Source organism: Gopherus evgoodei, chromosome 4 (assembly GCF_007399415.2).
Source record: "Gopherus evgoodei ecotype Sinaloan lineage chromosome 4, rGopEvg1_v1.p, whole genome shotgun sequence".
NCBI classification, from domain to species: Eukaryota; Metazoa; Chordata; order Testudines; family Testudinidae; genus Gopherus; species Gopherus evgoodei.
The window spans coordinates 110,741,639-110,756,950 of NC_044325.1; the positions used below are offsets into that span (position 1 = coordinate 110,741,639).

Here is a 15,312-nt window from a genome sequence, read left to right on the forward strand (position 1 = left end):
AAAAAGAGCTCCAGCATGGACCGCACGGGAGGTATTGGTTCTGATCGCTATATGGGGAGAGGATTCTGTGCTAACAGAACTCCGTTCCAAAAGCCAAAATGAAAAAACCTTTGAAAAAATTTCCAAGGCCATGATGGAGAAAGCCCACACCAGGGACTCAGTGCAGTGCCGTGTGAAAGTTAAGGAGCTCAGACAAGCCTACCAGAAAACCAAAGAAGCAAACGGAAGGTCCGGCGCAGGGCCAAAAACATGCCGCTTCTACGCTGGGCTGCATGCAATTTGAGGGGGGTCCGCCACCACTACCCCACCCCTGTCCGTGGATTCCGAGGTGGGGGCGTTAATCTCAGCCATGGCTGAGGATTCTGCAGACGGGGAAGATGAGGACGAGGAAGAGGAGGACGAGCTTGCAGAGAGTACACAGCACTCCGTTCTCCCCAACAGCCAGGAGCTTTTTCTCATCCAGACGGAATTACTCTCCCAGTTCTCCCAAGCCACTAGCCCAGACAATGAAGCCATGGAAGCGACCTCTGGTGAGTGTACCTTTGTAAATATAAAACATGGTTTAAAAGCAAGTGTTTTTTAAATGATTAATTTGCCCCGAGGACTTGGGATGCATTCGCAGCCAGTACAGTTAACAGACTTTTCCAATAACATGTCTGGGGATGGAGTGGAAATCCTCCAGGGACATCTCCATGAAGCTCTCCTGGAGGTACTCCAAAAGCCTTTGCAGAAGGTTTCTGGGCAGGGCAGCCTTATTCTGTCCTCCATGGTAGGACACTTGACCACGCCATGCATGTAGCAAGTAATCTGGTATCACTGCATGACAAAGCCTGGCTGCGTATGGTCCCGGTGATTGCTGGCATTCAAGCAACATCCGTTCTTTATCTCGCTGTGTTATCCTCAGGAGAGTGATATCGTTCATGGTAACCTGGTTGAAATTCAGGAATTTAATTAAGGGGACAGAGATGGCCATTCCTTCTGTGCTGTTTGCCTGTTGTTTAAAAGAAATCCTTCCTTGCAGGTAAGCAAGCAGGGGGAGGGAGAGGGTGGGGAATGGCACTAAGCTTTTTCGCATTTGGCTAGCAGGGAACTTCCCTGCTACTAGCCACGCAGTGGCAGGGGAAGGGGGGTGTTTAGCAGTGATCTTCCATGGTACCTGCCACGCGGTGGGGGGAGGGGTAAAGCGATGATCCCAGAGAATTGGATGGGGGGGGTGGTTTCTGCTGCTGCATGTTAACAGGAAAGAAGCAGCACTTAACGGGATTTGCTTGGTATTTGGGAAAGGAGGGCGCTGGATATATGAAGCCTGCAGAAGCCGAAAGACAATGGCTTACCATGGACGCGTGCAAGCTGAATTCTGCTGCCCGGACCTGCATCTCTGGGATCTCTAACACCAGAGCCGCAGGCACTCAATATTAAGATGCAAGATGCGACCTTGTAGTGAAATCCTGTGCTATGTAAGGTGAATAGTGTTGTTCACTGTGAAAGAGTATAACCATTGTTCTGTAAAATGTATCTTTTTAAATACTTCTCTCCCTTTTTTCCCTCCCTCATGCAGCTGCACATTTTTCAAGCCTCCCTACTCCATTCCAAAGGCTATTTCAGATAAGGCGGTGGAAAAAAAAGACGCGAGACGAAATGTTCTCGGAAATCATGGAAGTGATCCGCAATGAAAGAGCTCATCTGAATGAGTAGAAGGACGTGGTATCAAATTACAGGAAAGATGCCAGTGAATGTGAGGACAGGAGGGACACTTGAGATGAGAGGTGGCAGCAGGAAGATCAGAGGTGTAAGCAGGACGAAAAGCGGTGGCGGGATGCAACACTGGGGCTGCTGCGTGATCAAATTGACATCCTCCAATGTCTGGTGGAGCTTCAGGAACAGCAGCAGGATCACAGAGTGCCGCTGCAGCCCCTGTGTAACCACCCTCACCATGTTCCACATCCTCCTCACCCAGACGTGTAAGAACGCGTGGGGGGAGGCTCTGTGCACCCGCCCACTCCACCCTTGTGGACAGCCCAACCAAAAGGCTGTCATTACTTTGAAATTCTTTTAGTGGCCTTTTCCTTCCCTCCTATCCTCCTCCCAAACCACACCCGGGCTACCTTGTCAGTTCTCCCCCTCTTTTTATAATGACTTAATAAAGAATACATGATTTTTAAACGATAGTGAATTTATTTGCTTAAGCAAGCTGTAATCGAAGGGGGATGGTGGGTTGCTTACAGGGAATGAGTCAGTCAAGGGGGGTGTTCATGAAGGGGAAACAAACACAGCAGTCACACCATACCCTGGCCTGTGATGAAACTTGTTTTCAAAGCTTCTCTGATGCGCACCGCTTCCTGGTGTGCCCTTCTAATGGCCCTGGTGTCTGGCTGCACGAAATCAGCTGCCAGGTGATTTGCCTCAGCCTCCCACTTCGCCATAAAGGTCTCCCCCTTACTCTCACAGAGATTGTGGAGCACACAGCAAGCAGCAATAACAATGGGGACATTGGTTTGGCTGAGGTCTGAGCGAGTCAGTAATGTGCACCAGCGCGCCTTAAAATGGCCAAATGCACATTCTACCACCATTCTGCACTTGTTCAGCCTGTAGTTGAACAACTCCTGACTACTGTCCAGGCTGCCTGTGTATGGCTTCATGAGCCATGGCATCAAGGGGTAGGCTGAATCCCCCAGGATAACTACAGGCATTTCAACATCCCCAACTGTTATTTTCTGGTCTGGGAAGTAATTCCCTTGCTGCAGCCGTTTAAACAGAGTAGTGTTCCTGAAGACGCGAGCGTCATGAACCCTGCCTGGCCATCCCACGTGGATGTTGGTGAAACATCCCTTGTGATCCACCAGTGCTTGCAGCACCATTGAAAAGTACTCCTTGCGGTTTACGTATTGGGTGCCCTGGTGCTCTGGTGCCAAGATAGGGATATGGGTTCCATCTATTGCCCCCCCACAGTTAGGAAATCCCATTGCAGCAAAGCCATCCACTATGACCTGCAAATTTCCCAGAGTCACAACCTTTCGTAGCAGCAGCTTAATGATTGCTTTGGCTACTTGCATCACAGCAGCCCCCACAGTAGATTTACCCACTCCAAATTGATTCCCGACTGACCGGTAGCTGTCTGGTGTTGCAAGCTTCCAGAGAACTATCACCACTCGCTTCTCAACTGTGAGGACTGCTCTCATCTTGGTATTCTGGCGTTTCAGGGCAGGGGAAAGCAAGTCACATGAAAGTGCCCTTACGCATGCGAAAGTTTCGCAGCCACTGCGAATCGTCCCAAACCTGCAAAACTATGCGGTCCCACCAGTCTGTGCTTGTTTCCCAGGCCCAAAATCGGCGTTCAGTGGCTAGAACCTGCCCCATTACCAGCGTGATCTCTAAAGCGCAGGGACCCGCGGTTTGAGAGAATTCTGTGTCCATGTCCTCATCACTCTCGTCGCCTTCTGCCGTAGCCGCCGCCTCCTTGCCTGGCTTTGCAGGTCCTGGTTCAGCATAGACTGTACGACAATGCGTGAGGTGTTTACAATGTCCACGATTGCGGTCTTGTTCTGAGCAGGGTCCATGCTTGCTGTGCTATGGTGTTTGCACAGTTTGTACCCTGACAGTAAATCAAATGACATGAATGGAAATACCCTGGAGTAAAGCCCGTGAAATGGAGAAGAGAATTAGGCCCATATACTTGTTAGTGACTGGAAAGGGTCAGTTTGGGTGAACAGAAAGAAAAAGATGTAAAGAAGTTCTCTCTATATATATACATACACACACTATGGATTGACTGTGTCCGCGTTAAACTGAATTCTCTTTCCCAGACTTACAGGATTCATGCAGTAGTTCAGCTCTTTGAATTTAATTTCCTCATTATCCTCATTGTCTAACTACAGTATTAATACTTAATGTAACTGTAGTTTCATCAATTATTGCTGTATCTTTAAATCCCTAGAGTAACTGAATTCATCCAAGATACCTATCTAATCAGTAATTATATTATGTGGTAACTGACTCTGGAGATTAATTACTAAAACCTCAGGCTTAATCAAGAGGACTGAGTGATTGAATCAGTTCTTTCTGTAAAAGAAGTGCCCAGTAAGAGGCCCACAGATGTTTAAGGTTTAAATATTTTTGCCACACAATGAAGAGTTACTATAAACTCTAAATGATTTCCATAAAGCCAAAACTGCATTGTTCCTTGTGTGTTACTCATGCCTCGTCTACACTGCCACTTTACAGTGCTCAAACTTTCTCACTCAGGAGTGTTAAAAAACACCCCCTTGAGCACTTCAAGTTTCAGGGCTGTAAAGAGGCAGCGTAGCCACTCCCTTCACTGGAGTGGTTTTTTTATAGCACTGGGAGAGCTCTCTCCCAGCCCTGGTGCCTTGACTACACAGTCATGTTAAAACACTGCCACGGCATCGCTTTAACATTGCTAGGGAAGACATACGCTTACTTTTACTTTTAGCACTTTATGCTTGCAAAGCACTATACAAACATGAGCCAATTAATTTTCACAACGGGAAAGAATCATACCTATATTTACAGATTGAGAAACAGAAAGCTTGAAGCCTAAATTTTCAAGTGACTATTGATTTTGGGTGCCCAACCTGAAACACCTTAAAGAAGACTCCTTTTCAGAGATTGGGAGCTCAGCACTTTCTGAAAATTGGACACACATAGGATGTTTTAAGTTGCTTTAGATGCCTTTCATTTCGAGTGTTCAATTTTTAGACTCTTACAGCCTGATCTTCGGAGGAACTGATCTCTGACAGCTCCTAATGAAATCAATGGAAGGCACAGGTATTCAGCACCTCTAAAAAGCATTTGCAAACTGTTCAATACTTGACACTCAGAGTGTCATATTCAGGCCTTCTGGACTGATTTCCAACATGACTCTCCCTCACTTAAATTAAAGCTGTGGATCATCAGCACTTCTGACTTGCACACCCTTAGTGAGCTCACCATGCTCACACAGGAAGTCTGCAATAGAGCTTGCCTTAACCATTATCCTTCCTGTCTATCTTTATGATCATACACATTCAGGTGGTGCAGCAAAAGGCAGGTGTCTATTCGTATAAGGTTATCTTAACACTTGGCTTGACAGAAATGGATCACTGAAATGATTAAAATTGCACTAAAAACAAGTAATGTCCAAATGTTAAATATCAAATTTTAAATACCAGATCCTGAAGACTCTTAGGGCTTGTCTACACTACTGCGCAGGGTCAATCTAAGATACGCAACTTCAGCTATGTGAATTGTATAGCTGAAGTCAATGTACTTAGCTCTACTTATTGTGGTGTCTTCACTGCGATAAGTCAACAGCTGATGCTCTCCCACCAACTCTGCTTGCGCTTCTCATTCTGGTGAAGTACCAGAGTTGACGGGAGAGCACTCAGCAGCAGTCGATTTATTGCATCTATACTAGACATGATAAATTGATCAACATTAGGTCCATCGCTGCCCACTGATCCAGCCGGTAGATTAGACAAGCCCTAAATCACATAATTATAATCTCATAGAAGCCTGTGTTCCCACTGGGGTACTGCGTAGGTAGTACTCACTATATGGCAGGAGTAAGGGTTTACAGCATCAACCCCAGAAGCTGTGGTAACTTAATTCTACTGATTCACTATACTGTATTTTTCCTAGCACAGTATCAAAAGAGGCTTCAGACTTGTGCAGGCCTATACAACAGGAGCGCTGTGTGCAAGCACCTTGCTGCATAGTTAACTCAGGAAGTGCAAGGGGGGAGCTACGCACACCTACCACATGTAAGCGAGGGGGCTAGGCAAGCGCTTGCTCAGAAGGGAGTTAGACATTGTAACCCCTCAGGCTGATGGACTCCAGCCACTGAAGACACCGAGTCAGGCCACAAACATTGAAGGCAATAAAATAACACATGTGGGGCCTTATTTCACCTGGGTTTTCCTGAACCCTTCTCCTTGCAATCATTGGGGACAGAAATGTACTCGGGGTGAGTCACAGCCAAGGACAAACAAACACCCACAACAGAGCTGCAATTGACAACCACTTCCGCGCCCCCACCAGTTCCTCGCGTCTGTCCCTTTAAGTACCCACGCGCAGCTCCCAACCCTCCCTGAGCCAGGGCTCCCGTCCCTTATACACAGACGCGCGCGCAGCCCCGAGCGCGGCCCCTCCCTCCCCTTTCTCCCGCCCACACCAAGCTGCCCTCGCGCCTTGATTGGCTAAGCACTCCAGCGCCGGATAGTCAACATGGCCCGCGTGCATAGCCGTGGCTCCTTGCGGGCCAATTGAGGTGGGTTTTACTGTGCAGGCTGCCTCAGTGTCGCCCAATGGGAAGCGGCCTTCTTGACGGCGGCGCATCCGGACTGAGTCTGTCTGAGAGGTGCTTGAGCGTCGCTGGTGGGGCCGTGAGGAGACGCGAGGCCTGGGCAGGTCAGGCCGGGCTGAGCTCCTTGTCCTTTCCCGGTAGTAGCTAGGTGGGAGGCTGTGGGGAGCGTTAGGCGTGGGAGGCCCCTTGCCTGGGGGCGAGGCCCGCCCTCCCTGTTTGTGGTTGGGGCGGAGGCGGCCTCCCAAGCCTGGGGTGGGGCTCCGGGAGTGGCGTGGGAGGCCCGGGGCTCCCCCCTGGAGTCAGACGGGCCTAGCTCCGAGCGGGCATTGTTGCGCGGAGCTTCTGTCGCTTGCCCGGGAAAGTTTGGTTTCCCGAGGCGGCGGTGGCGGCGGGCGTCTCATGATTGTAGGCCTGGCGTGAGGATCCCCGGCCTCGCGTGCCTCCGCTCTGCTCCCCCAGGGGGAGGCCGGGACCTGGGGACGTTCTGTTCACCTCGCTGCCACCTCGTCTCTTCTCCGGGTGCCCTGGGCAGGGGCTTCACTTCTTCTACTCCCCTGCCCCATTTGCACGCTGCTGCCTCTCCCCAGGCATGCTGAGTGCGTAAGAATCTTATTACCCTACTCAGTTGGTAGCTGCATTTCATATCCTCAAGCAGGCTGGGCCTGGCATGTTGAGACATTCACAGCGGAAGGACAGAGGAAAAGGTATAGAGACACTAGGAGAAGGAGAAAACAGTTAAATTATGCAAATCACCTTGACTTATTGCCTGCTTTGTGGCAAGAGTACTCCTTTAAAAGGAGTTTAAATATGGGCAAAGAAGAGGTTATGTGAACCAGCTTAAGGAATTTTTGACCATTCTCTATTTTTATTCCTCTTTTATTTCCACAGCAGAAATATAAAGTTGATGGTTGCTGCCTACAAAGTTATGTATAAAAGATCTGACACAGACGTTATAACTTTTTTCTGTGGTTTGGCTTACCCATGAACTGGAGCCTACCAAATTCACAGTCCATTTTGGTCAATTTCAGGGTTATAGGTTTTTAAAAATAGTAAATTTCATTATTATAATTATTTAAATCTGAAATTTCATGGTATTGTAATTGCAGGGGTCCTGACCCAAAAAAGAGTTGTGTTGGTGGGATGGCAAGGTTATTGTAGTAGGGATTGTGATACTGCTGCTCTTACTTCTGCACTGTGCAGACAGTGGCACTGCATTCAGAGCTGGGCAGCTGGAGTGTGGGAGCCCAACACTGAAGGAAGAGCCAGTAGCAGCACAGGAGTAAGGATGGCACGGGTATGGCATTGCTATCTTTACTTCTGCACTGCTACCTGCAGAGCTGGGCCCTCAGTCAGCAGTTCAGCTCAGCTCTGAAGGCAGCAGCACAGAAGTAAGGGTGACACGGGTATGACATTGCTATCTCTACTTCCCCACTGCTTCTGGTTGGGTGCTGACAGCCCACAGCTGCCACTCCCCAGCTGCTCAGCCCTGAAGGCAGCACAGAAGTATGGGTGGCAATATCACAATCCCCCTTAAAATAAGCTTGTGACCCCCTTCTCCCTCCCCATGCAACTCCTTTTTGGGTCAGGACCCTCCCTCACTTTGAGACACACTGGTCTCCCTCATGAGATTGGTATAGTATAGGGTAAAAGTGCACACAAAACCACATTTTATGGTCTGTGATGTGTTTTGTTTTTAGGGTAGGCTGGGAGAGGCGGTGCTATCCCGTGGGGCTCCCGAAAGCACGGGGCCCAGAATGGTTGCTAGAGATGGCTCAGATGCCTACAGGCCAACCAAGACTCAGGGCTTATTGAGCTAGGTCAGGGGCGGGTAAACTTTTTGGCCCGAGGGCCACATCGGGTTTCTGAAATTGTATGAAGGGCTGGTTAGGGGAGGCTGTGTGCCCCCCCCCCCAACAGCCAGGTGTGGCCCAGCCCCTGCCCTCTATCTGACCCCCCCCTCACTTCTTGCCCTCTGACTCTTGCCCCATCCAATCCATCCCCCCAGGACCCCTGCCCCATCCACATCCCTCTGTTCCCTATCCCCTGACTGCCCTGGACCCCCTGTCCCTGACTGCCCCCTGCTGCCCCATCCAACCTCTCCTCTCATTCCTGACTTCCCCCACGTATGCTTTGGCTTTTTGGCTGCTTTTGCCTCTGCTGGCTGGAATCTCTGGGGCTGACTCTTATACAGCCCACGTGGTGAGGTGGGAGAGAGGAGACCCCACCTGGGTCCCAGTGCACCCAGAGTGAGAGGGTTCTCTCCTGCACAATTCTGGATCCAGTGGCTAACTGAGTGGAGGGGTGGTCTGGTCCTGATGTGGCCTCATTATACCACTCTTTTCCCAGTGCAGCAGGCTCAGTTTCTTCCACTGTGTATTGGTTTACATGCAACTGTAAGGACTAGAAATCATTTTTTAAACAAAATAAAAGCTTTCTTTTTCAAAATGCTTACCCTCTTGTGGGATGGTGCCTCCTGACATTCAGCTTGCAGGACCTTTTTCAAAGCTATGCCTGTTAGGGGTGAACAAGCCCTCTCTTCTGGGGCTGAACCTTTGTTTTCGTGCCCTACATGGGATGAGACCCTCCCCTACCGCCCCAATTATTTCCATTCCTATGCTGCTTCAACTAACCTGTATTGTGTCTGGTTTGCACCAGGCAGATTTTAATTACACCATGTTTCCCAGGACTAGTGAGGTGGGTGGTTTTTTTTTATTTTGTTCTTCTTTGTTTTAATATTCTGTCACTAATGGCATAATTTGAAGATAATGGTTTGCTCGAGGTAACTGAGACTATAACTTGTCCTGCAAAGCTTATTAGTGGTGATGCCCAAGAAATAACTCTTGAGTCTAAGCTCCAGTATTTGAGTGCCAGCAGTTACAAAACAGTAAACAGAGCTTACTTATCATGGAAATAATTATGGCAGTATACATGGAGACTCCATGATATCTCTTACTTTCTCATTGAAATGCACTCTGATTGGTTGTCTGACTTGCATTTGAAAACACCTTGCTTTATCATACTTAACTCTTCCAGAATTCACAGGCAATTCTGTGATCTCTGTAGAAAGAGCTTGTTCTAAAAGTTGTACTGTTTTTTATTTCCTGTCCTTCTCAAGTTTTCTCTAACTGGAAGAGCTCTGTTTGAAAGTCCCCCTTCAATAAGTGTTGAAACACTGGGAAAGCTCCAGAAGACTAGAATAAAGCTAATGTTCCAGATTTTAAATAGGGTAAACAGGATGACCTGGGTAATTACAGGTAGGGCAGCGAGTCTGTCATGTAGGTCACAGATTCCATGACTTTCCGTGACCTCCATGACTTCTGCAGCAGCTGGTGTTGGCTCAAAGCACAGCAGTTTGGGTGTATGGGATGGGGCAGGGAGTTGGGGCGGGAGTGTGTGTGAAGTTCCTGGCCAATGGGAGCTGCATAGCCAGTGCTTTTGGCGGGACCAATGCGTGGAGCCCCATGCTCTATCTACCACCTCGGAGCTGCAGCTAGGACACCTGGAGCCAGGTAGGGAGCCCCTGCCAGCCCTGGCAACTGCCTTCAGCACCAGAGGGATTCCCAGGCCATGGCCTGTCCCCCCACACCCTCCAGCACCAGCAGGGTCCTGGGCCAGTGCCCCTGGACCACACACGCCCCCCCCCGCCCTTCTCAGAGCACCCGCAGCCCCCTGCCCAAGTTTTAGTTAGGGGTATATAGTAAAAGTCATGGACAGGTCACGGGCCATGAGTTTTTGTTTACTGCCCGTGACTTGTCCATGACTTTTACTAAAAATACCCATGACTAAAATGTAGCCTTAATTGTAGGCCAGTCAGTCTGACATTGATCCCTGGGAACATAATGGAGCAGCTGATAGAAAACTCAGTTAATGGAGAATTTGAGGAGGGTAATGTAATTAATGCAAATCAATATGGATTTATGGGAGATACCTTTTTTCTAATTAAATTACAAGCTTGGTTGATAAAGATAATAGTGTTGATGTAATACTTAGACTTAGGACCACATGACACTGATTTTAAAAACTAGAATGATATAAAATTAACATGCACACATTAAATGAATTCGAAGATGGCTAACATAGGTCTCAAAATTTAATTATAAATGGGAAATATCATCAGACGGGTATGTTTCTATTGGATCTTGCAGGAATCAGTGCTTGGCACTACTGCACTCTTTAACTCTTTTATTAATGACTTGGAAGAAAATGTAAAATCACTGAAGTGTGCAGATAACACACATACTGGAGGAGTGGTAAATAATGAAGAGGAAAGGTCACTGATACAGAGTCATCTGGATCATTTGCTTGAGCACAGCTTCTCAATGTCTGTTTAATATGGCTAAATGTCATTGTATAAATCTAGGAACAAAGAATATAAGCTATACTGACATGATGGGATGCTCTGTCTTGGGAAGCAGTGACCCTGAAAAAAGATTTGGGGGGAATTGGTAGATAATTAGCTTAACATGACCTCCTGCAATGCTTGGAGGTATAGACATGGGAATCTTGAATAGGAATAAAGAGGTTATTTTATGTCTGGCACTGGTACAACTGCTGCTGGAATAGCGTGTCCAGCTCTGGTGCTTGAAATTCAAGAAGGATATTGATAAACTGGAGAGAGTTCAGAGAAGAGCCATGAGAATGGATCAAGGATTAGAAAACACACCTTTTAGTGACTGAGCTATTGAGTCTGTCTTTTTAGCTTAACAACGAGAAGGTTAAGGGGTGACTTGATTGTAGTCTGTGAGTATCTACACAGAAAATAAGTATTTAATGATGGACTCTTTAGTCTAGCATAGCGGTTCTCAAACTGTGGGTTGGGACTCCATAATGGGTCACAACCCTGCTTTAATTGGGTTGGCAAGGCTGGTGTTAAACTTGCTGGGGCCTGAGACCAAAGCCCAAGGGCTTCAGCAATGGGGTCACAGGCCCCCCACCTGGGGCTGAAGCCCTTGGGCTTTGGCTTTGGACACCTCCCTCCCCTGCCCTGGTGGGGCTCAGGTGAGCTCAGGCTTCGGTCCCCCTTCCTGGGATCATGTAGTAATTTTTGTTGTCAGAAGAGGATCGTGGTGCAATTAAGTTTGAGAACCCCTGGGAGCAGAGAAAGGTATAATGCAATGACTGGAATTTGAAACTAGAACAATTCAGATTGGAAATAAGGCATAAATTTTTAATGGTGATACTAACTAGGTGATACTAATCATTGAAACAATTTGCCAATGGAAGTGGTGGGTTCTCCATCACAAATTATTAAATCGTGATTGAAAATTTTTCTAAAAAATATGCTGTAGGAATTTTTTTGGGAATTCTGTGGCCTGTGTTATATCAAAGATCAGACTAGCTGGTCACGTTCCTTCTGGCCTTGGATTCTGTGGATGCCCTAAACTTCTAAATTCTGATGCCTCAGATTTCTAGGAGATATGTAAGTGCTTGCTACTAAAATATTGCAGCAGCCGTTGGTGTCTTGATATTAATTTATTATACCTACCATGTAGGAGATTGGCCTTCCTCAGAGCTTGCTTGACACATGGCAATAGTCAAACTGGGCCTTAGGCCCCAATCTACAAAGGTACTTAGGCACCTATATCCCAGCCTTTGGCTCCTAAGTCACAATTGTAGGCTCTACTGTGATAAAACTCCAGCTGACTTCTGTAGGTGCCCAAATTTGGTGCCTAAATTTTCAGGGTAAACATTCTCTAGGTGCAGAAGTTTCTGCATCTGTACACGTGCATTGCTGCCTCACTTTAGGTTTCCTGAACCTAAACCCCAGATCAGTGCACGAACCAGGGGAAGACAGGCATTCTCTCATGCGGGGCTTGATCAGGTAGATGTGCTCAGAGGTTGCATACCAGATCAGGTTTAATTCAAAATCTGTCTGCTGAAGGAGGAAGAGGGAGGTTGTGCCCACCTTAACTCCTAGCTCATTGGTTAGAACACATACCTGGAATGTGGGAGACCTGGGTTCAGCGCGCACGCACACGCCCTGGAATGTGGGAGACCTGGGTTCAGCGTGCGCACGCGCACACACACACACCGACCGCCTCAAGAAGGGAGAGGATATGAATAAGGGTCTCCTACCTCTCAGGACAGTCCTCTAATCACTGAGCTATGGGATATTCTGATGTAGGGCTCTCTAAATCTCTCCTATTGAAGCTATTCCATTTGGGATGAATATGCAAATAGTCACTGGGTCAGAGAGACTGAGAATAAGACTGGTGTTTAGGGCCAGGTATGAGGTTTAGTGTGAGGGAAAAGACAGAAGAAAATGCTGGAAATACTGCATGCTCTCTCTCCCCTCTCAAGTTTGGAAAGAGTATGGGAGGAAAAGACTAGGAGGTGGAAAAAGGGGAAACCTTGATTATTAAAACTTCTGAGTCGGGAGTATTTCAGCTCTTTAGTTGTACTGCCCTTTGTTACGTTTGTATTTGAGAATATGTATGTGCACTCCTGTTTGGGACAGGAGGTAAATGAGATGGCTAAGTACTGGGTAACATAAGAGGAAAAAATCCTGTTTTAGAAAAGGAGCGGGGAACCTAAATGGAGATTATCAAATAGAACTATCTTACTGATACATAACCTAGGCTTTAACACTTTTGTTTTTAGTATATAGCTCAGGTTTTATGATGCCATAGGAACAGATTACAGGCTGAAATACTTACTTTTAAGGGATGCAAAGAGCTATTTAGCAATTTAAAAACAAATATTCCATGAGTTCACATCCTAGAACAGCTGCTCGTAAACTTACATTCAGATGTGATGCTCGGTGTGACCAGTCCGGTGAAAGATGTACAGTACATAAGATCCTGCTTATGGCTATTGACTGTTCCTTAGCAGATCCTACAGCTAGTATTGCAAGCATCTTGAGGTTTTAATCAGATTTTGATAATTTTATATGAGAACAGTATTTTGTGTCTTACACATTTTATATTTTAATTTGTAGGTGGATACAAGCATACAGATGGCAGATAATAGGTAAGTCAGTATGCTCTCAATCTGTTCTAAACAGAAATTATTTGCTACTTACCCATCTTCAGAGCTCACCAGTATCTTAGTGAGTGGTTCTTTCATGAAACTTGGCAAATCAAAAATAGAGAAGGCTATCCAGAACATTAATGCTTTATCCCACAAAAAAGGAAGATGAATTGGTGCATAGGAAGCTAAGAATGTTGCACAAATGGTCATGTGTAAAATCACTCTGTTCTTAGTATTGTCTACTTCTGAGGGCATTCTGCGCACAATATTTAAAAAATTCTGCCAATTTTATTTGTCATATGTATGTGGATGCTCCAGCATGGCATTGGGGAGCACAGGCCACTGGCTGCACAGAGGTGAGAGATCACTGTGCAGCCTCCACCCACCCAGACTCAGCGGTGAGGCTGAACCCAACCCTTACATAGTGCAAGGACAGGGCCAGCCCTACAGAAACACGCAAGGGCCCCTCCAGGTGTGGGCAGGCAGGCTCAGCAAGGCAGGATCCAAGTGTGGAGGATCTTAGTGTGGGGGGGATTCAGGTGTGCGTTGAGAGGGTTTGCAGGTGACTCAGAGGAAGATCTGAGGGTGGAGGAGGATCTGGATGCACAGGGGCTTGTTGGAAGGTTCTGGGGGTAACAGTAATGGGATTCTGTAGTGGGGTCCAGGTGAAGGTGCAGGGGTCTGAGTGACGGGGGAGAGCTTGGTAGGGGGCTCTGGGTGTCGGGGGCTCAGTAGAGGGCCCAGATGCTGGGAGGAATGGGGTTCAGTGGGATGGGGATCCAAGTGCAGCTAGTTGGGGCTCAGTGGAGTGGGGATCTGGGTGCAGGTGGCTCATCAGGGTGGTCCAGATGCAGGGAAAGTGGGGCTCATTGTGGGGGTGTTTCTGAGTGCAGGAGGGTGGGAGTGAGGCTCAGCAGGAGAGTCTGGGTATGAAGGGGTCTGGATGCATGGGGGTTGGGCAGATGGGGGAGCAGCTCACTGTACAGGGATTCCACTCCCTGCAGCTGAGGAGCGATGGGTGCAGGAAGCAGAGGAGTTTGCAGAGCTTACTACAGCTGAGGAGAAATTTGGGGGTGGGTCTGACCCAGCCTCGGATGCTGTGCAGGGGAAGAGGAAGTCCCCTCCTCCCCAGCCCAGCTGGGAATAGCAGCTGACCCCTGCGCAGGGTAGGAGCCATCCACTGGGTCTTCCCCAGTCCTGCCCCTGCCCCACGGTGATCTACCTCTCTGCCGACTGCCCTGGGCACCTGAAACTTACTGCTGGGGAAGGTTGCATGACCACTCTTGTGGCTTCCCTTTTGTTTCCCCATCAGAAATCCTTTTTTTCTGCAGGGAACATGTGCTGTGGTGCAGAATTCCTCCAGGAGTAATTGTCTAGAAACTGTAATATATTTCATTCAGAGGTCTTAAAATAACTTCCTTGTTATCTAAATGTCCATCTAAAGTTTATCAACATAATAATTTAAGTGGTATAAGCACTTTTCAGTTTGCTGGTAAGCTAGTCTTATTTTTTTAAGAAGAGCAAGGTGAGCACAAACTGAAATTGCAACTTTTTTTCTAATTTGTTAAAAGTAACTGCTTTTATTGCGATTCAGAAAAAATCCCTCTTGATCTGATGTTTTACAGGGATAGGGAAATCTGATCTTTGAGGCTCTGTGCTGTATTTAATTCTTCTGGATTGTATGCTTTTGTAGAGTCCCAACATTGCTCCTGCCTCATTGAGAGAGAGTCCCCAGTGTAATTACTCCCTTTTGTACTAATAAGATGTTGCTTATATTTTAAGTTCCTCAGGGGAAAGAACACATCATGACTTTGATCTTGTACAAAGCTGGACATGATGCACAAAACATTATTCCTACACATGAAGGACTTTGCTTCTACCAAAATCTAATTTTCTAAAACTACGTTTGTGAACTAGAGTTTAGTAAAAATACACTGGTCTCTGAAACAGAATTTACATACTGATAGCAAAGGTTCAGCTTTATCTAACTTGCCCTAACAGCTCTCCTTTTACCATCTTTAGGGCAAATCTGATTCTCAGAT

At 47.2% G+C, this 15,312-nt stretch overlaps 1 protein-coding gene across 5 annotated transcripts in view; it reads left to right on the top strand.

Moving 5' to 3' along the window:
* The first annotated feature begins 6,301 nt into the window (after positions 1-6,301).
* NAP1L4 (nucleosome assembly protein 1 like 4) overlaps positions 6,302-15,312 on the top strand; it is a 50,828-nt gene continuing 41,817 nt past the window's right edge. For 2 of the 5 annotated variants that reach the window (XM_030560567.1, XM_030560563.1), the window contains exons 1-2: positions 6,302-6,405; positions 13,239-13,270. In XM_030560567.1, coding sequence (XP_030416427.1) covers positions 13,257-13,270 — 14 coding nt within the window. In that variant the 5' untranslated portion in view covers positions 6,302-6,405; positions 13,239-13,256. Of the gene's footprint in view, positions 6,450-6,508; positions 7,006-13,238; positions 13,271-15,312 lie in introns of those variants that run through there. The other 3 variants (XM_030560564.1, XM_030560565.1, XM_030560566.1) reach the window with 3 other exon arrangements.